The sequence below is a fragment of the Eschrichtius robustus genome, chromosome 12 (assembly GCF_028021215.1).
Source record: "Eschrichtius robustus isolate mEscRob2 chromosome 12, mEscRob2.pri, whole genome shotgun sequence".
Classification (NCBI taxonomy): domain Eukaryota; kingdom Metazoa; phylum Chordata; class Mammalia; order Artiodactyla; family Eschrichtiidae; genus Eschrichtius; species Eschrichtius robustus.
The window spans coordinates 53,238,594-53,259,983 of record NC_090835.1 but is presented as its reverse complement, the minus strand read 5'-3'; the positions used below and the strand labels follow the sequence as shown (position 1 = coordinate 53,259,983).

Genomic DNA, 21,390 nt, shown 5'->3' with positions numbered 1-21,390 from the left:
ATGCAGGGGAGACCAGTCCAAAGAGTGCCTTCCCATGCTTTCTCCAAAGTGTACACCTTTTTTCCTGGTCAGAATTGAAAACCACTTTGTAGAATTAATATCGTGTGTGTATGTGTGGTCACGTCTCCATACAATGAGAATTTAAAAAATTGAAGCCAACGAAAGACTTGGGCTCCCAGGCAGTCCATCTTTTCGAATGCTGGTGGGAGATTCTCACATTGCACACGACCTGCTATACATTTAAGATGCTGGCTTTGGCTGTGTTGTTTATTTTTGTTGGTTGAGATTTTTATGTGTTTTTAATAGTCCTTCATTAAACTAATGACAACTCGCCAGCAGTGGCACCATGAAGGCCTAATTGCTCAGCATGGTCTGTGTGCTCCAAAGCTGTCTCAAAGTGACTGGGTTATTTTCCGTGGTGGATGGGGAAGCTGTGAGAACCCGCCCAGAACAAAGGAGCAGGGGGAGAAGAAAGATTCTAGATTGAGGGCTCTGGAGAAGTTTCTGCTGATGGGACCACATGCTGGTCCTGTGTCTGAACTCAGCATGGCTTTTCATGTCTGTTGGCAGGAAGCCTCCCGCTACCCATGATAGAGTGGTTCTTGGGGGGTGGAGGCAGATGGGGGTTGAGGACCATTTATCATCCTTCCCCTGGCTTTCCTTTAAAGCAGAATCAGTTACCATCATTGCTGCCGGCTTGCATCAGAGCTGGGAGTTTTGAAAACTGAGAAACAGGTGCTTTGGCAGTATTTGAGTCTAACCATCCCATTGGACAGATAAGGAGATAAGAGAGCCAAAGAGTAAATGACTCAACCGGCTGTATGAAAAAATTAAATTAAATTAAATTTAAAAAAAAATAAAGAGTAAATGACTCAAACTTAGCAAATATTAGCACAGTCAGAATGTGATCCTGGATTTTAAGATTCAGTCCGGTGTTCTTTGGTTACTCTGGACGACCTGACCTTTCTGGTTGGTGTCCGGGCAGTTGAATGAAATGAAGCCCTCCCTTGCTAGAGCCTGCCCACCGGGGCAGATGGGCATGTGTTTCTTTGATTACATAATTAATCATTTTGTTGTTTTCTTCCTGATTATAAAAGGTAGTTTCACACTACGGAGAGGTGTAGAGAGGAAAGTGAAAATGACTGATAGACAATCCCTACATCCTGAGATAATCACTATTAATGTTTGTTGTCTCCCTTGCCAGTCTTTTTAGCAAGTACACATTTGTGTAGGTCCCCTTTTCAAAACAAAAACTGGGGCTTCCCTGGTGGCGCAGTGGTTGAGAGTCTGCCTGCCAATGCAGGGGACATGGGTTCGAGCCCTGGTCTGGGAGGATCCCGCATGCCGTGAAGCGGCTAAGCCCGTGAGCCACAGCTACTGAGCCTGCGCGTCTGGAGCCTGTGCTCCGCAATGGGAGAGGCCGCGACAGTGAGAGGCCCGTACACCGCGATGAAGAGTGGCCCCCGCTCACCACAGCTGGAGAAAGCCCTCGCACAGAAACTAAGACCCAACACAGCCAAAAATAAATAAATAAATTAATTAATTAATTAAAAAAAACAAAAACAAAAACTGGATCTTACTGTTCAAGCAGTTTGTTTTATTTTTTAAAAAATATTTATTTTATTGAAGTATAGTTGATTTACAATGTTGTGTTAATTTCTGCATGACAAAGTGATCTAGTTACACACATATATGCATTCTTTTTTGTATGTTTTACTTTTTCCACATTAACAACCTTTAGTAGTCTTCACACTAAAAAAAAATTTTTTTTTTTAATTAATTTATTTATGGCTGTGTTGGGTCTTCGTTTCTGTGAGAGGGCTTTCTCTAGTTGCGGCAAGTGGGGGCCACTCTTCATCGCGGTGCGCGGGCCTCTCATTATCGCGGCCTCTCTTGTTGCGGAGCACAGGCTCCAGACGCGCAGGCTCAGTAATTGCGGCTCACGGGCCTAGTTGCTCTGCGGCATGTGGGATCCTCCCAGACCAGGGCTCAAACCCGTGTCCCCTGCATTGGCAGGCAGATTCTCAACCACTGCGCCACCAGGGAAGCCCTAAAAAAATTTTTGAAGTACGCTTTTTTTGTGCTCAAAAACATGAGGGCATTTGACTTACCAAAACAAAAAAGGAGGGGCTTCCCTGGTGGCGCAGTGGTTAAGAGTCTGCCTGCCAATGCAGGGGACACGGGTTCGAGCCCTGGTCTGGGAAGATCCCACATGCCGCGGAGCAACTAGGCCTGTGAGCCACAACTACTGAGCCTGCGTGTCTGGAGCCTGTGCTCTGCAATGGGAGAGGCCGCGATAGTGAGAGGCCGCGCACCGCGATGAAGAGTGGTCCCCACTTGCCGCAACTGGAGAAAGCCCTCGCACAGAAACGAAGACCCAACACAGCCAAAAATAAATATAAATTAATTAATTAATTAAAAAAAAAAAAGGAGGAAGAAAGATAACAGCTCCTTACAAGGATAAAAGAAAAAGAAAATTCAAAATGCAAAATCATGTTGTACCAGTGCATCTTACTGCTTCAGAATGTCCTTCACCTCTTAGCTACATTAATCTCTTAATCACTACGGGAGTATTCCTTTTTAAATATCAACTTTATTTAGGCATAATTCATGTATATTAAACTGCATCCAGTTGAATATATAATGCAGTGGGTTTTAACAGTTGGGTGTGTATACCCTGAAAATCATCACCACAATACAGAACATTTCCATCACCCCAAACAATTCTGTATGTCTTTTTTTTGTAACTTTATTTATTTATTTTTGGCTGCGTTGGGTCTTTCTTGCTACGCGTGGGCTTTCTCTAGTTGCCACGAACGGGGGCTTCTCTTCGTTGTGGTGCGTGGGCTTCTCATTGCAGTGGCTTCTCTTGTTGCGGAGCATGGGCTCTAGGCACACGGGCTTCAGTAGTTGTGGCACACAGGCTTAGTTGCTCCGCAGCGTGTGCGATCTTCCCGGATCAGGGCTTACCTGTGTCCCCTGCATTGGCAGGCAGATTCTTAACCACTGTGCCACCAGGGAAGCCCACGTATGTGTCTTTTTATAGTTCACCCCTCTCTCCCAAGCCAGCAGCCACTGATCTGCTTTTGTACACTATAGAATTTTTATAATGGAGTTGTGCAATATGTACTCTTCTGTGTCTGGCTCCTTTCACTAGCAGTGAATTTTTGTTTTAATGTGAAGTTTAAGAGGTACTTCATATAGAAAAGTACAGAAACCGTAAGTGTACAGCTCAACCTATGTTTTCTTTTTTATTTAATTAATTAATTTGTTTATTTTTGGCTGCTTTGGGTCTTTGTTGCTGCACGAGGGCTTTCTCTAGTTGTGGCGAGCGGGGGCTACTCTTCATTGCAGTGTGCAGGCTTATTGCGATGACTTCTCTTGTTGTGGAGCACGGGCTCTAGGCATGCGAGCTTCAGTAGTTGTGGCACGCGGGCTCAGTAATTGTGGTGCGCGGGCTCAGTTGTGGCGCACGGGCTTAGTTGCTCCGCGGCATGTGGGATCTTCCCGGACCAGGGCTCGAACCTGTATACCCTGCATTGGCAGGCAGATTCTTAACCACTGCGCCACCAGGGAAGTCCTCAACCTATGTTATTTTTAATAAATACTTTATCAGGGTTAAGTTTCATTAACAGAGACCCAAAATAATAGTGACTGGGACTTCCCTGGTGGTATAGTGGTTAGGAATCCACCTGCCAATGCAAGGGACACGGGATCGAGCCCTGGTCCAGGAAGATCCCACGTGCCACAGAGTAGCTAAGCCCGTGCGCCACTACTGAGCCCGTGCGCCACAACTACTGAAGCCCGCGCCTAGAGCCTGCGCTCCACAACAAGAGAAGCCACCGCAGTTAGTCCGCGCACTGCAACTAGGAGTAGCCCCCGCTCACCGCAACTAGAGAAAGCCTAAGTGCAGTAACAAAGACCCAACACAGCCAAAAATAAAAAATAAATAAATTTATATAAATAAATAAATAAATAATAAAACCTGTGCATTAAAACCAGATTTAGTTTCACAAACAATTAAAAAAAAAAAGTGGCTAAACAAGGTAGAAGTTTCTTTCTTTCTTGTGTAAAAATCCTGAATCCATATGACAACTCCATTCCACCGAATTCTCAGGGACCCAGGCTCCTTCCAGCTCACGAGGTATGGCTCTTGTACTTGTGTTCCAAGATGGTGACCAGAGCTCCAACCATCACATCTGCCTTCCAGGCAGCAGGGTGAAAAAAAGGATAAAGGGCATGTGGCAGCTGTCTTCTAAGACAGGTTCTGGGAGTCACAGTGTAACACTTTGGCTTCATCTTAATGGGCAGTTAGTACTTAATTGTGTGAATATACCTGCTGCAGGGGAGGTTGGGAAATTTCCCCCTCTCTCTGGGTAGCCATAAACTTGCATGAAAATCAGGAACTCTAGGACTCAGGAAGAAGAGGAGAGTAGATTGGGAGATACACCCATTACCTGTGCCACAGAGGCTCAACGTTCTTTGTAGGGTTGTCTGTGGTGAGGCTCACCACCCTAATTGCTGGGCGTGTAGGTTTCCTCCAGGGCTTTGGCTGTGATGAATGTACTGTGGGCCACAGCCTGGTGCCCAGTCTCAGCCAAGGCCGCATGTGGCTGTGTGCATTTACATGCAAATTAATTAAAACTTTTTTAAAAATTCAAAATTCAGTTTCTGAGTCACAGTAGCCCCATTTCGGAGACTCAGTAGCCACATTAGTCTTGAGTCTCAGCAGCTAGTGGCTACTCTGTTGGACGAGCAGATAGCAGACATTTACGTCATCACAGAAACTTCTGCTGGACAACACTGCTCTCTCTAAGGCAGCTTCTCATCAGGGTGTGCAGTCTGGTGGGCTGAGCGTGGGCTTGACCTTGGGCCTCCTAGACATCTCAGCCAGGTGGCCTTACACAGTACCCAACCTGCAAACCATACGTAGTACCTCGGTGTAGTTAGCCTACACTTTTCAGGTTTCCGTGAGGTCAGATGCACTCGGAGGTGGCCTCAGGAAGAGTCAGGCGGGTTGCTTGACTTACAGAAAATACTGACTTGGGTTTCAGCAGGACCATTCTCCCTAGGTGGTGAGAGTGTTTGGATAAACTGTGGGTCACATGGGCTGCTCCTCCAGTTTTGTAGTCTTTTTGTGGGAGGGTGGGAGCGAAAGAAACTGAGCCCTATCCAACCCGCCCCAATTCAGGACTGCAGAGACCGCACTTCGCGGAGGATGATTGCCTCTGAGTATTGCTATCACCCGGGAAATGGGCAGCGGCTTAAGGACGCCTGTCTTCTGAAAATCATGGTATTTTTAGCTCTGTGTTTAAAATAATGAATAAATTTTCACTATTCACATGAATAGTTTAAAGCAGATTTAAATGCCCAGCGGATAGTGATAAATTTCACAGCTGAGCGATCTCAGAGGACATCTGTTCGGGTGCTATTCAGACATGATCTGACCAGCTCAGTGTGTTTATTTTTCTTTTGACAGTGATAAGTGGTAGGTGAGAGAGTGAGGATTTCAGGATGCATCATATGGTGATTAAACTGGCTCAGGGTCCCCTTAGAAGGGAGGGGTTGACTCTGCAGTGGCCCCTCCTCCCCGTGGTGGGGAGGCCAGATATCCAGGGCAAACTGGGAGCTGTTCCCAACCTGTGTGTCCCTGGGCTACGGGCACCCTCCTCTGCCTTTTCTCTGAGCGCAGTGACATAGAAGGTTAGAAGCACTGCGTTGGAGCTCAGGGCTCATGCATTACAGCTCCTGCTTGGATACTTCCAGTGACTGAGAGCTCACTCCCTTTGCTTTGGTCTTTTCCGTTGGGTGGGGTCAACTCTTCTTGTTAGAAAGTTCTTGTCTTGCTGAGCTGGCCCCTGTGTGCCTTCCACTCACTGGCCTGGAGCAGCCTTGTGTGATCTGCTCCCTGGAGAGAACTAGGAAGCTGGGCTGCCAGGGCTCGAAACCCAGCTCTCCTGGTCCTGACTGTACAACCTTGGGTGGGCTACTTACCCCGGGTGCCTGAGTTTCCTTGCCTCTCACTGTTTGTAGTAATAGGACCTGCCTTGTAGGAACGTTGTGAAGATTAAATCAGTTAATAATATATGAAGCACTTAGAAACAGTTCAGTAAGGTTAACTTTTTTTTTAACATCTTTATTGGAGTATAACTGCTTTATAATGGTGTGTTAGTTTCTGCTGTATAACAAAGTGAATCAGCTACACATATACATATATCCCCATATCTCCTCCCTGTTGCGTCTGCCTCCCACCCTCCCTATCCCACCCCTCTAGGTGGTCACAAAGCACCGAGCTGATCTCCTTGTGCTATGCAGCTGCTTCCCACTAGCTATCTATTTTACATTTGGTAGTGTATATATGTCCATGCCACTCTCTCACTTCGTCCCAGCTTACCCTTCCCCCTCCCCGTATCAATAAGGTTAACTTTTGTTGTTATCTTTATTATTCTTTCCCGTAAATCTTTTCTCCTCCTAGGCCTCCCGCTTTTGCCTCCTGAGCCTCCATGCAGGCCCAAGAGGCAGTGCTCTTTGATATCTGGTTGCAGAGGTCTCAGGAAGGTCTCTTGGACCCGGAGAGGGGTGGGAGTGGCCAGGCCACGTTTGCCATACCATGGAAGCAGCAGGGGACAGGGAACAGTGGGCCCGTGGAGCCAGGCACCGGGGGCGTGTCCCACGTGCATCACTTACCAGCCGGGCGTTCTTGGCAAGCCGTTGACCCTTGGTGAGCCAGCCAGGGGGACAGGCACACACTTGCCGGGGTTGCCATGAGAATACGGATGAGACTGTGTGTGCAGTGGCCTGGTGGGCTCACTGTAGGCACTTCGTAAATAATCCGTAGGAGCCCCTTGTTGAAAGGAAGTCCGTGTTATGTCCCATCCAGTCTGTAGACGTTGGCTGGGATTGGTTTGTCAAGTGACCTCCAGAGTGGGTCACGTTGTGAGGAGGAGGGGGTGGGCACAGGGACACAGCCCAGGAGGCATCAGAGAGCCATTTCCACAATCTAACCATTTGGAAGCTAGGCCTTGACATGTTGCCATAGTAACTTCGATAAAACCATTTGGTGGGCTCACCAACAGTTGGCTTCGTGGTCTCTGTGGTCAGTCCCTCTGCACGTCTTTAGGTGTCTCTCTGTTGCCCCAGGGCTGTCCCACTGTCTGCAGTCCCAGGGCAGGCCACAACTGAGCCAGCTTCCCTGGAGGAATGTCACCACCAGAAGAGCCTTGAGAGATCTCATCCAAGCCCTGAATTTAACAACCAAGGCCAAGAAGGCTCAGACAGGTGGAGTGATTATCCCAAGGTCACACAGCGACAAGGCAGACTGAGAACCAGAAGCCCTCTGGATGTCATGCGTGTGCCCCTTGTATCTCCCTATGCGCTTCCTCAGTTTGGCTGCTATGCCAGGAGGGGTGACTGGGCCTGTTTGGGCCCAGCCTTGGGTGTTCTCTCTCCTGGTCTCTGCACAGTGTCCCATCTAAAAGGTCCAGCTGTTCCATCCCAACTCAGCAGCTCTGGGGAAGAGCCACAGAATGGATCCCAGTTCGCCCGTCAGCATCTCTCCAGCTCCTTCACTCTGCCTCTCCCCTCTCCTCTGCACGTGATGCTGCCAGACGCCAAGCACGCCCAGCCAGGAATCGCCCTCCCCCCATCCCTGTGCACATGCAGCAGGTGCTTGGGGCTGGTGGTTGTCGTCAGGGAGCTGCTGAGAGCTACAGTCTGCATTGCCTGTGTGGTGGGAAGGACTGGAGAAGCTCACAGGTACAGGCAGAGGTGATACCTTATGAAAACATGCTCCCGGGTCAGGAGGCTGTATTCCTCAGCTCTGCCTGCAGCTGTACTAGCCGGGGTCTGCGTGGATCCTGGCCTTTGCAGAGGAATAGCCAGAACCAGAGTAAGGCCTGATGTGATTGCTGAGGAAGGGAAGGTTCATTTAGGGCCCCTGCCTTCTGGTCCCTCATTCAGCCGTCTTCATCTGCCGCCACCCAGGGAGCCAGTAGAGGGTCCTGCTCTGTTGGAAGCCCACCGAAGCTTCTAGAGGGCTCACGGGAACTTTTTCATCTGAAGTGGCCACATCCTGTCAGGGTGAGCCTGGCTACATCAGTGCTGTGTTTGATCTGTTTTATAAAAAACTGCATATCAACCAGAGAAGATGTTTTTCCTCCCCGGGTCATTCCATTTTCTACCTTATCCCTCAGATTTTATAGTTCTGAATGTTTTAAAAGATGTTCTGTCTTTAATTAATTTTAAAAAATTAGGGGGAGTGAGGAAGAAATGCACTTATTTTATTTTAGCTTATTTCTCATTGTTACTAACTGGCTTCATAGTTTAAGGTCTCTTAAGGCACAAATCCATATACAGGCATCAGGTATTATGACAAAATGCTTGTGTGGTTAGACAGAGGCAGAATACTTGCATTTTTTCCTGCATTGAGTGCTCTTGGAGAGGGAGCTGGGAACCTGAGGATTGACTGGTGTCCCAAACAAGTCCACCCCCCCACTGCCACCCCCCCGTCACCTCCACTCAGGCATTACTTGGCATATGTGATTGTCTGGTTTTACATAGGATTTGAGACCCAGTTCAGATGCCACTTCCTCCATGCAGGCTTCCCTGCTTTGAAATGAAGCTTCTCCGCACAATCGTGTCCTTCTGTCTCCTGATGTGCTTTTCTATGTCTTTTCCCAGTGATATTGTCAACTCCTTGAGGACAAGCCCTATGTCTAATTCTATCTTTGTCTGAGGAGACCCTCCAGGGTCCAGCGGGGCTTCCCACAGTGCACGCTCAGTACTCATGGGTTGAAATGAGACCCAACCTTCAGTACCTCTTACGGAATATCGCTTTCTGCTGAGCATCATTGTGATTTGTGCACAGGTTTTATTTTCCTGCTAAGTTGGGGGTGGCAAACTTTTTCCAGAAGAGCTCATTAGAAAATGTGGGCTTTGCAGACCTTATAGGTCTCTGCACAACTACTCAGATCTGTTGACAGCACACAGGCAACCACAGACAGTGTGTAACTGAACGGGGGTTCCTGGTTTCCAGTACAACGTTACTTATAACACTTGACCCTAATTTGCTGACCCCCGAACTAGGTTATCAGCTTCTGAAGAGGCAAGTCTATGTCTGATCTGCCTGGTGTCCAGCATAGAGCCATGCAACAACCCAGCGCTTCAGAAGTGCTCATTTAGGGATTATTAAATTTATTTACTTACTTATTTTTGGCTGAGTTGGGTCTTCGTTGCAGTGTGCGGGCTTCTCATTGCAGTGGCTTCTCTTGTTGCGGGTCACGGGCTCTAGGTGCGCGGGCTTCAGTAGTTGTGGCACGCAGGCTCAGTAGTGTGGCTTGCGGGCTCTAGAGCGCAGGCTCAATAGTTGTGTCGCACGGGTTTAGTTGCTCCGTGGCATGTGGGATCTTCCCAGACCAGAGATCAAACCCGTGTCCCCTGCATTGGCAGGTGGATTCTTAACCACTGCGCCACCAGGGAAATCCCAGGGATTATTAAATGAAACAAAAGGCGGAAACTTGATCTGCACGTATGCACTCATCATCACGCAGCATTTCTGACCCAGGTACGCTCGCAACAGAAATGCCTGCTCACGGTCACCAGAGGTCATGTACCAGGTGTCACAGCAGAGCCATTTGTAATGGCTCCAAACTGGAAACTACCCCAATGCCAATCAACAGAACAGATAAATTGCAGTATATTTGCACAATGGAATATAACGTAGCAATGAAAATAAATGCTAAATGTTATGTGTAAAAATACGGCTGAAGCTCACAAATGTGATGTCAAATTGAGACAGAGAAGATAGACACGAAGGATTACACCCTGTATGATTCTATTCATATAAAGTTTAAGGACAAGGAAAGTAGTAAACCTGTGCCATTAGAAGTCAGGAGAGAGGTTACCTTTGGTGCAGGGGTGACCAGGGGAAGGTCAGAGGGGGCTTCCTGGGGCACTGGTTACGTTCTACTCCTTGATCAGGGTGCTGGTTACACAGGTGTGTCTGGTTTGTGAAAATTCATCAAGCTGTGCACTTACAATTTGACTACTTTTCTGTGAATGTTATAGTTGAATAAAGCATTTGATTTATTCAACTATAAAAGAAAAAAAAAAGCCGTTTGTTCTAACAGTATTTGACCAGAGACTACCATCCACCGTTCCCATTCTGGCTGATGCCTCCCTCTGAGCACAGGTGTGGGAATATGGGAGCCTGGTCCCTTCTTTCTACTCTCTCTCTCTCACGGGTACAAAAGCAGAACCCCAGGTCGTGGGACTTCCCTAGTGGTCCAGTGGTTAAGACTCTGAGCTCCCAGTGCAGGGGGCCTGGGTTCGATCCCTGGTCGGGGAACTAGATCCCGCATGCTGGAACTAAAAGATCCCGCATGCAGCAATGAAGATCCCGCATGCTGCAACTAAGACCCAGCACAAATAAATAAATAAATAAATGTTAAAAAAAAAAAAAAAGAACCCTGGGTCGTGTGGGACCGAGGGGAGCCAGTGTCCCTGCCTTCCCTGCATTCTCTCCCCCAGCGGGCATGTGACGGCATCCCCAGGCTTCTTGTCTCCTTTGTAGAACATCGTGGCCGTGGGAGCCGGGTTCTGCGACGGCCTCCGCTGTGGCGACAACACCAAAGCCGCTGTCATCCGCCTGGGGCTCATGGAAATGATCGCCTTTGCCAGGATCTTCTGCAAGGGCCAGGTGTCCACGGCCACATTCCTGGAGAGCTGCGGCGTGGCTGATCTGATCACCACCTGCTATGGGGGCCGGAACCGCAGGGTGGCCGAGGCCTTTGCCAGGACCGGAAAGGTAGCCCCCGGCGTGGGATCCCGGGCTGGGGAGAGCCGCTGTCCTGGGGGTGGAGGCTGTGTGTGCTGGGCTTGTCCTACTAACCGCCATCTGCCTTTGCTTAAAAGCACTTCAGTCCTACACCCTCTGCCTTGTATGTCGTTATCTTTTCTTGGCTTGCAGCTCTCCTCCCCCACTCTGCTCTTAAAATAAGTGATGCTCTAGATTTTACAGGAGATTGTTTTCATCCTTTGTTTTTAAGACCATCGAAGAATTGGAGAAGGAGATGCTGAATGGGCAGAAGCTGCAAGGACCTCAGACTTCGGCCGAGGTGTACCGCATACTCAAACAGAAGGGGCTGCTCGACAAGTAAGTGTCCCAGTGTCCACGAGGCTAGAGGAGCGGCCATCATCTCCCCTCTTGCTCACGAACCCCAGCCTGGTCAGCGCGTGAGCACAGGCATTTGATGAGTGTGTGCAGAAAGTTACTGGATTAGTTCCATCCTTTGTGTGACAGGAAACATCTGCCTGCCCTGAAAATGAGCATTTACACAAAACACGAAACGAGGGAGGGAGGCTCAGCGCTCTAGGGCATAGTACAAAATAGGAAGTTTGAGATTCTGGCTTGTCCTGCAGGGTGTTGGTAAGAGCTACATGACATACATTTTAAATTAAAAAAAAAGATTACTTTGTCCTTTTAATAAAAAAACATAGCCTTGTTAATGAAATATCAAACAATTCAGAAAAGAAGGAAGGACAAGTTGCCCCCGGGACTCCAGCACTGGAGATGCCCCGTTTAAGGTGTGATGAGCAGCCTTGTAGTCTCCCCACCCATCCTCCGCTGCCCGTCCAGGCGGGTCACGTGTTAGAGGTGGCTTGGATCCGCTTGCTCTGCTGCGGGATGGAGGGAGGAATCCCGGTAGTCCCACAGAAGCTGCCCAGTGTCTGAGGCTGCCCCAGCCCCTCCTCTTGTTGATTTGCTAAGCCTGTCTCCGTAATCACGATGCCACCACACCACCCAGTAAATGCTTGTGTGCCACATCCTGGGCGTCCTTAACTCTCCTGTAATAGTCTGGAGAGGTGGGTGCCTGGGAGGGTAGGGAGCTGGTCCCCAGCGTGCACTTCTCTGCACCGGGAGGTGGGTCACGGGTCTGCTATCAGGTCCCTTACCCTCTACAGGTCAGTCTAGATGCTGCTGGTCCCAAGCACCTGAATCTTGACCCCGCCGCCTGCATCCAGCTCTCCCCCTTGTTCAGCCGTCCAGTTCCCTATTGGAAGTTAGAAATGAGGGACAACAGAACATTTGTCTTCCTTCCTTGATTTGCATTTGATTTTTTTTGAAACGGCTTTCAATGCCAGCCGGGCAGAGGGGGGAGTCATAAACAAGCCTTGGAGGAGGAGAACTACCTTTTAATCATGATTAAAAGGAAAATACCCATGACATGCATGGTTTTCCTTACCTATTTAACAGCAGACACTGATGGGTTTGCGTGTGATTGGGGCTACTTTAATGACCATTAAGTCTTTATCAGGAAATTTTGTTTTAAGTCTTAAAAAAATACCTGGGTGTTTGATGATGGTGAGTCTCTCCCAATCACAGTTTTAAAGTGGCATCTGTGTGCAACCAAGATAGAGTCCTAGGATCCCACAGTAGTACACAGATAGGATAGGGTCCTGCCCTTTGATAGGATTCTATGAGTTGACACATTGGCTGGTGTGAGTCTGTGTGTTGTCTAACTACTGGAGGATACAGGCTGGAACAGGTGTTCTGGGATCAGTACCTGCCTGTTTAAAAGCAAGTGTAAGCAAACAGGAGAAACCCGCCTCTCCACAGTCATGTCCCATTTTCTTCTGATTAGAAATTGACCCAGCCATCCCTGTGCTTAGTGAGGTCACTGCTGGATTGAGGGGCACCTGCCCTTCTCCCAGGCCTCGTGTCGAGTCCCATGGGCCCATCCCCCACTGCGCCTGTCCCCAGTGGCACAAGTAGAGCCAAGTCCTGCTATTCTCCCTTCGCACCGCCGCTTACCTGGATTTCTTTCTTTTCCATTCCAGCCATCACCATGCTGGTCTTCCTCCATTTCCTTCTCCCTTCCCTGCTATAGAAAGAGCGCTGAGCAGGAGGCCAGTGGCCTTGTGTCTCATTAGCTGTGTGGTCTTGGGAAGGTCATGTTTTTAGCTACTCTGTGCTGTTTATCCACAAAGTCAAAGTGGTAGACCAGATGACTGCTGTGGTCACCTCTAACTCAGAGGCCTCCTGCTCTTAGAGAAGGAGGTCCACAGGCCTTAGGTTGGCATCTCAGTTGAGTACCAACTTTGTTTCTAACAGTGTGTCCTGTGACCCCTGCGTTAGTGGAAGCGGACCTCCCTTGGCCCCAGCCGCCTCCTTCTCAGACTCCTGTGTGCATCTGTCCTGTGGTTTGGCCTGCCTGGACACCCCCTTATGAGCATCGCAACCATCACCGCCCACAAGGCAAGCCAGGTCTGTCCTCAGAGAACCTCTTTCGTATCCTCCAGATACAAATCATTTTCCCTGCTTTGAACTTACTGTTTAGAGCAGCAGTCGGCAAACTTTCTCTGTAAAGAATCACATAACAAAGATTTCATCTTTGTAGACCACATACAGGACTCTGCCCTATAGTCTTTGTTTCTGTTCATAGCTCTTTAAAAAGGTAAAAATGATTCTTAGCCTACAGGCGGCACAGAAACAAGTCACAGGCCAGACTTGCTTCTCAGGCCATGGTTTGCCAACCCCTGGTTTAGACACTATTGCTGCTAATGTGCTATGGACTTATTGCATAAACTTACAATTTTACTTCTATTTTTCAAATTTGGGAGCGGGGGGCACATGCTTTTGGAAGAAAAAAAAATTAAAGTCCTACAAAAAGGCACACAGGTTAAAGTGGGTCCTGATCCCTACCCCAGATGGAGGTGGATTTCTCAGGGTTCAGTGAACTTTCCACATGGCCCTTTTGTTTGTGTGATGGGTAACGAACTCCAGTCTGCTTTGTCCCTTTTCATCACTTCAGAATTTTTTTTTTTTTTTTTTTTTTGGCTTCGCCATGCAGCATGTGGGATCTCAGTTCCCCAACCTCGGATCGAACCTGTGCCCCCTACATTGGAAGTGTGGAGTCTTAACCACTGGACCGCCAGGGAAGTCCCCTAGGATATATTTTGAAAATCATTCCACATCTGCACCTAGAGGTCTCATTTAATGGCTGCAGAACATTCCATGGTGTGGGAGAACCTCAGTTTATTTATTAACCAATCTTCTCTTGATAGATGTTAAGACATTAATAGACATTGTTGGGGTTTTTCTGTTGTTGTGAAATTTGCTTTATTTAACGTCCTTGTGCCTGTGTCTTTATGACCATGTGTAAGTATCAGGTGTTTGTATTAGTCTGCTTGTGCTGCCACAGCAAAATGCCACAGACAGAGTGGCTCACACAACAGAAATTTGTTTCTCACAGTTATAGAGGACAGAAATCAAAGGTGTCGGCAGGGTTGACCTCTCTGAAGCCTCTTCTCCCCGCGTCTTCTCGTGGTCCCCCCTCTGTGTACGTCTGAGTCCTAGTCTCCTTTTCTTATGAGGACTGCAGCCCTATTGGTTTAGGGCCCATCTTTTTTTTTTTGGCCACACCACCCGGCGTGCGGTATCTTAGTTCCCTGACCAGGGATCGAACCCGAGCCTCCTGCATTGGAAGGCAGAGTCTTAACTACTGGACTGCTGGGAAAGTCCCATGGTCCATCTTAATGAACCGTTTTCGCTTAATTACCTCCTTCAGTGCCCTGTCTCCAAATATAGTCATTCTGAGGGGCTGGGGCATTGGGTGAATTTGGGGGAGGAGTACAATCAGCCCATAACAGTGTTGTAAGCTCCTTGAGGGCTGGGGCCTCATTTATAATACTGCACATCCCGGCTCATGATTGAGGCCTGACACATCTAAGCCCTCAGTATCCATTAGTAGGATAGCTGATTTATTTGGTTTATGCCCATTTTTTAATAAAATATTATCTTTTGTCCTTTCACTTTTTGAAAAAAAATATTTATTTTTTGGGAAGTATTTTTGCTGTGCAATATTATATGCTACAGGTGTACAATATAGTGAATCACAATTTTTAAAGGTTATACTCCATTTACAGTTATTATAAAATATTGGTTATATTCCTCATGTTATAAAATATATGCATGTAGCTTATTTTATACATAATAGTTTGTACCTCCTGTTCTCCCACTCCTGTATTGCCCCTCCCCCCTTCCCTCTCCTCGTCCTCGCTGGTAACCACTAGTTTGTTCCCTGTATCTGTGAGTCTGCTTCTTTCTTTGTTATATTCACTTGTTTGTTGTATTTTTTAGATTCCACATATAAGTGATATGGTACAGTATTTGTCTTTCTCTGACTTATTTCACTTAGCATAATACCCTCCGAGTCCATTTGCTGCAAATGGCAACATTTCATTCTTTTTTATGGTTGAGTAGTAGTCCATTGTTTATATATACCACATCTTCTTTATCCATTCATCTGTTGATGACCATTTAGGTTGCTTCCATATCTTGGCAATTGTAAATAATGCTGCTATGAATATTGGGGTGCATGTATCTTTTCAAATTAGTGCTTTTGTTTTTTTCAGATATATGCCCAGTAGTGGGATTGCTGGGTCGTATGGTAGTTCTGTTTTTAGTGTTTTGGGAAACCTCCATACTGTTTTCCACAGTGTCTCCACCAATTTACATTCCCACCTATAGGACTGTAAATTTTTTCCACGTCCTGGCCAACATTTGTTATTTGTGTTCCTTTTGATGATGGCCATTCTGACAGGTGTGAAGTGATATCTCACGGTGGTTTTGATTTGCATTTCCCTGATGATTGAGCATCTTTTCATGTGCTTGTTGGCCATCTGCATCTCCTCTTTGGAAAAATGTATATTCACTTCTTCTGCCCTCTTTTTAATCGGGTTGTTTGTTTTCTTGTTGTTGAGTTGTATGAGCTGTTTATACATGTTGGATATTAACCCCTTATTGGTCATATCATTTGCAAATATCTTCTCCCATCCACTAGGTTGTCTTTTCATTCTGTTTATGGTTTCCTTGTCCTCCTTTCACTTCTCACCTTCTTTAGAGAGTTCCCCAAACTGATCTAATTGGCTTTGTAGCATTTTAAAATTTAGAAAATAGCATTTAGACGGGCATTATAACCTAGTGGTTGAGTGTTGGCTACAAAGTCAGAAACTGTGCCTCAGTTTCCTCATCTATAGAGTAGAGATAATATTATCTACCTCATAGGGCAGTTGTGAGGGTTAAATAAATTACTTATTGATAGAAATCCCCCCTCTCCCTGCCTCTGTATCACTTGTTAACACCTCATCTACAGAACACATTTTGGAAATGGCTGGTCATGAAAATTGCTCTTGGCTTTAAGAGCAGTGCCTAGTTAAAATGCCTTGAAGAGTCGGGTTATTTTTCTCATGTAACAGAGAATCTGGAGGTGGACATTATTGGTGTTGGCTCAGTGCCTCTGGATTAGAATCTTAGTGATCTTGTTAACCTTCCCTCAAAGCCTCAAGATGGCGCCAGCAGCTCCAAGCATCACATACACAACTGCACTCAGGGGCAGGGAGCAAGGGCAGTCTGGGTAACAGATTTTTCCTCCAGTGCCTCTCAAGGAGAGAAAGATCTTCCCCAGAAACTCTCCCAGATGTATTGTGTCTTGCTGGCTAGAAATTACTTACTGGGCCAATTCTAGGTGAAAGAAAGGCTGAGAAAGTGAGCCTTAGGCTATTTCCAATCTCGATAAGGAGAGAAGGGGGTTGGGAATGGTTTCAGTTGGCCACTTACAACCTGCCACCCTGCTTGAGGGACATACAAGTTGTTCTCATCTTAGGAAGAGGAAAACTAAGCCATGGAAAGGGTTGAAATCTCCAGGCTCTAACTCCCATTTACAAGAATTTATTCAACAAATACTCACTGAGCACCTGCCCCTTGCCTGCACTGGGCCAGGCTGTGCTGATGCGGAGGTGAACAAACTAGGCTTGGGCCCTGTCCTCTCGAACAGTCTGGAACCCAGTGGCCACCCTGTGGCTGCATTTATAAGCTGTTTATTTATTGCACATCCACCGTATGTCAAGTGTCATACTGTCCACCTTACACGTAAGTCAGTTACTACAATAATCTTGAGTGTCCAGCCCCATTTTGCAGATGAGCAACAGGGTCAGAGGGCTTGTGAAACTTGCCCAAAGTTAATAGGCTGTGGAGTCAGATTTGATTCTCTACCTGACTCCAAAAAACCCCCAGAACATTCTGAACCTTAAAAAACCCACAGTGACAGACTGTCGTAAAGACATATAACTAATCAGCACTGTTTGCTGTTCTTAAATTACACTGTCATTATAGGATGCTTAACTAGATAATTTTCAGAATGGATTTTAAGATTCCTGGGATTCTTTCAAGCTCACTTTAGGCTGTGTGTGTATGTGTGTGTGTTTAAAAGCCTGATTGAAATTATAAAGTTATTTCCTTAGTGATTTTTGCCATAAAAAATAAATAAATAATAACTTGCTGAGCCAGCAGTACCCTGGGATAACGTTATCTTTTCTTACAGTGGATTATTAGCCCACTCCTTCGTGCCCTCATCCATTTCAAACTTTCATTTATACCTGTGCTCGCATCTTGGAAGAAAAGGCAGAATAAACCCCACTTCCAACATGAGATCAGCACTTCGCTAATTGTGGGTCCCCACGTTGATTCTTTTGAGAATGTTCCAGGCCTGCATTATTTATGGTGCTGTGTGGGCTGCCTCATCTTCATTCTTGGATGATTCATTTTGGAGCAGCAAGAGAAGTACCTCCCTGTGATTTAAAATTTATTCTCCAACCTTTTAAAATAGTGACAAAAACTTGGATTCATTCTAGATTTGGCCAAGAGCCTGAGCCACAACTCTTGATGTCATTGACCACAGATCACCCTGTAAAGACTACCCTGGGATGTGAGTGTAGACAGCGCACTCCAAACAACGAGGCAGGGGATGGTTTAGGTTATACCAAGTTCTTACAGCCACCGTGCAGAGGCTCTCTGCAGACCAAATAATGGAGGGATGTGAAGGCGGTCGCTTTGTTTTCCAATACTAGCATATGCTAGCCTGCAGTCCGTTAGGCGGGAGAGAAAGACTAGTCGGTTCTGTGAGGTAGACCAGACGGCTTAACTTGTCTTTTCCTGTCCCCTCGACCAGGTTTCCGTTGTTCACTGCGGTGTACCAGATCTGCTACGAAGGCAGGCCCGTTCAAGAGATGTTGTCTTGTCTCCAGAGCCATCCAGAGCATACATAAAGTGAATCTTGCCACCTGTCAGGGAAAGGCCTGCCTTTCCAATCAGTCATTTGGATTCAGATGGAAACCGGGACTTGGCAACAAGATGTTTGCTTGACCGTAATTCCATCATGGATGTGTATGAATTTTTACAGGTTCATTTTTGAATTGCGAAATGAAGTTCATTAGCTAAGGTGTTACTGGGCAACATCTAGACACATATATATGAACGTGTGAGTGTGTGTTCCTTTTTCATTCTGTGGATGTTTCTATGAACCAAAATTAAAGGCCCTTTTTAAAAATCACTTTTGAAATTTTCCCACTGTGGTAGTTTATCAGATTGGAACTATCGCAGCTAAAAGTTTTGGATCTAATTCCTATGTATTCCAGTGAAGGAATTTTTTTTTCTCTCATTCTCTTGAGGTTAAAATTTAACCAACATTAACATGGTAAAGTGGATGAGTGAGTGAGTTCAAAGATCAACATACTGTAACTTTTAAACACTATCTCAAAGCCAACATAATGAACTACTTCGATTGTAGGTTGATCTTTTTTTTTTAACAATTACTTATTTTTAATTAGGTAATCCACTCATAGATTTTCCTCTCACTGCAGTTTTCTGCATTTTTAGCCTCTTTTCTCTTCATTAGCTACCAGAATGTGCTTTCATAAAGGCTCAGCAGTGGCAGAAGACAGAAAACTCATCTGGGATTTTTCTGCTGTGACTGACACATTCTTCTGATTAATGACACTTGTATGATGCTTTTTGTCAGGTCGTACTTTTGTGCAAATATTTCCTTTAAGCCTCACAGATCCCCTGAAAGGGGGCTGCTGTTATTCCTCTTTTAAGGTGCAGTCACTGTGCCCTGTCGCCCGGTGAGTAGGGGCACAGCCAGAGGCTCTCAGACATCACTGAGCTGGTTTGAACTCCTGCTAATTGGTTGCAGCAAATACCATTTGCAGCCTTTCTTGAGGCTGTCGGCGGGCTTCCTGCAGCTAAGGCTTGCGTGGGTCCTTGTCTAGAAGGATATCACCCAGTGTGGCCCTCACTCCATCAGCTTCACTTGGAGTCTCTTAGAAATGCAGGTTCCCGGGTCCCACCCCAGACCTCTGAAGTGGGGGTATTGTGTCTCTGCTTTGACATGTCTTCCATGTGTTTCAATGCTCGCTACTGTTTGAGAACCACTACTGTAGAAAATTTATTTTAGATTGGCATTTCTCAAATCATGTTCCATAGGAAACGAGTGTCCCGGGATCCAGTGCTGGTTCCGGTGTTCCCTGGCAAGGTCCAGTGAGTTTGGGAAAAGCTGCACCTGTACACCTCTCCTGAAGGGGTAGAATGTGTGTTAGTGGAACCTGTTTATTTAACCCAGCAAGTCCCAGACAGATTATGGAGGTTTTTTGTGGGGTTTTTTTGGCAAGGAAACTTGCCAAAGTTTCCAGGCTGAGGTGACCTTAGGACAGCTCAAGTATACCCTTCACTCTCTGCAAGAAATGAGGATGAATGACTACCTGTGGTGTTGTTCATTCTGAACCTTTACAGTTCAGGTCTGCCATAGATCTTTGACATAGCTTTAAGGCGACACTATGAGGTACAGCCAAGTGGATGTCAACCTCGCTGAAACGCACATTGTGTGGACTAAGTGCTTTTAATTATAGAATTAGAATGGGAATTACTGTATCTTTGTAAATGTGATTGGTTTCAGGATAGCATTGCAGTTACCTTACATAGTACTTGATAAGTGTTTAAGGGAATGTATGAATGTCTTACATATTCATGGATTTTCAGTCACTTTGAGATTTTGACCTTTTTTATTTTCCAGCTTGGGACTTTTTCCCTTCTATACCCAAAATGATTATAGAACAGATTTTGTGGGAATTTTAAAAACTCCTATACACAGAAGTATATGAAAGCACACAAAATGCTACAAGTTTCATTGATTTTAGGGCCACTGTTAAGTCAATCCATTTTTGCTTGTCTCATAATATTTTGAAAAGTTTGTACATAGGTAACAAAGTGTTGCTTTTTAAGATACATAAAGGGCTGTAAGCTAATTGTGGTGTCTGTCAAGTAGGATCATCAGATGTGAGGAATTCGGATTTTGTCTTTTGTATATTCTCATCTGCATTCAGCTTCCTACTCTGGGTTTTGTACTTGAGTGTTTTTTCTTTATAAATGCCCTCTTACCACTCTGAGGTCTTCTGACTGTACCTCTTGAACATAATTATAATATTCTGCACATATGGAAAAAGGTAAATTTTATATAAGTTTGTGCTTTGCTAACTGTAGATATTTATTACTCTACGAGTTATCTATTTTTATAACCACCTGTGGTCCATCATTTATTTTAATTCACCTTTCTTACTAATTATGGTAATAGGGGAGGGAGACATCTAGAAGAGAAGCTTAATTTATACTGTTTCAGCCAAATCTCTGAATGTAAAAACTACGCTGTTGCCTTGTATAATCCAACCTACTATAATGTGGAATAAATATCTGTCTTGAAACCCATCCTAGCAGGTGGAATTGAGTTAAACTCCTTCTGGTTTTTCATTTAACTCTTAGCTATAACATTGGCCCCATGGTATCGGCCCAGGGAGTAGTGAGGTGCCACTGTACAAAGGAATCTTCAGTTTTTCCACTAGCTCTAATCTGAGCCTTTTACCTACACATGTACTATATTTGTTTACAGACTGTAGGTGGATATAATTTAAAAGCTTGATTTAATAAACATTTAATCCCCCAAACCTGTGCTACTGATCCTATTTTTTAAAATCAGCTTATTTAATAGTTTTATTTGTTTAAGAAGCTCTTTTTTTTTTCTCCCTGAATTGTGTTGCATTGACAACAATAAAAAGGCAAATTTTAAAAGAAAGGCTTTATCTCTAATGCACTCCTCAAACACATCTGCTTCCATTTGTCTGTGTTCCTTTCCATTGCTTGCTGATCTTTTTATATAATTGTAAGTGTAGGATGGAGGCCTTCCAGTTGCAGCCATCCAGTGGACCTTGAGAGAAATCCCCAAGAGCCTGAAACAAATGGGGGCTGATGGCCAGAGCAGTAAGGCTTTGAGGTGGCTCTGTGGCTTCAGGGGAGGGTGTGGGAGTGCTCTCCATTATCACCTAGGGGTTTGGGCTGTAAAGCTTATGCTAGAACCTCCGAGGGCTACACTGTTGGGAAGAAAATGGGCTAAGAAAACACATATGGGCAGAAGCAAGAAGGTTGGACTCCAGGTAGAGAAAAAGGTCTCTGCTGAAAACCTGTGATCATGCCAGCACCACAAACAGGCTTTGGGTTTGAATTTT

The 21,390-nt window shown here is 45.9% G+C and overlaps 1 protein-coding gene across 3 annotated transcripts in view; it reads left to right on the top strand.

The window, feature by feature from the left end:
- The window catches only part of GPD1L (glycerol-3-phosphate dehydrogenase 1 like), a 58,918-nt gene extending 38,086 nt beyond the window's left edge, over window positions 1-20,832 (top strand). Inside the window, exons 6-9 of one of the 3 annotated variants that reach the window (XM_068558345.1) lie at window positions 10,571-10,804; window positions 11,046-11,152; window positions 13,112-13,264; window positions 18,009-20,832. In XM_068558345.1, the coding sequence (XP_068414446.1) occupies window positions 10,571-10,804; window positions 11,046-11,152; window positions 13,112-13,229 (459 nt within the window). In that variant the 3' untranslated portion in view covers window positions 13,230-13,264; window positions 18,009-20,832. Of the gene's footprint in view, window positions 1-10,570; window positions 10,805-11,045; window positions 11,153-13,111; window positions 13,265-13,850; window positions 13,866-18,008 lie in introns of those variants that run through there. The other 2 variants (XM_068558346.1, XM_068558349.1) reach the window with 2 other exon arrangements.
- The last annotated feature ends 558 nt before the right edge of the window (window positions 20,833-21,390 follow it).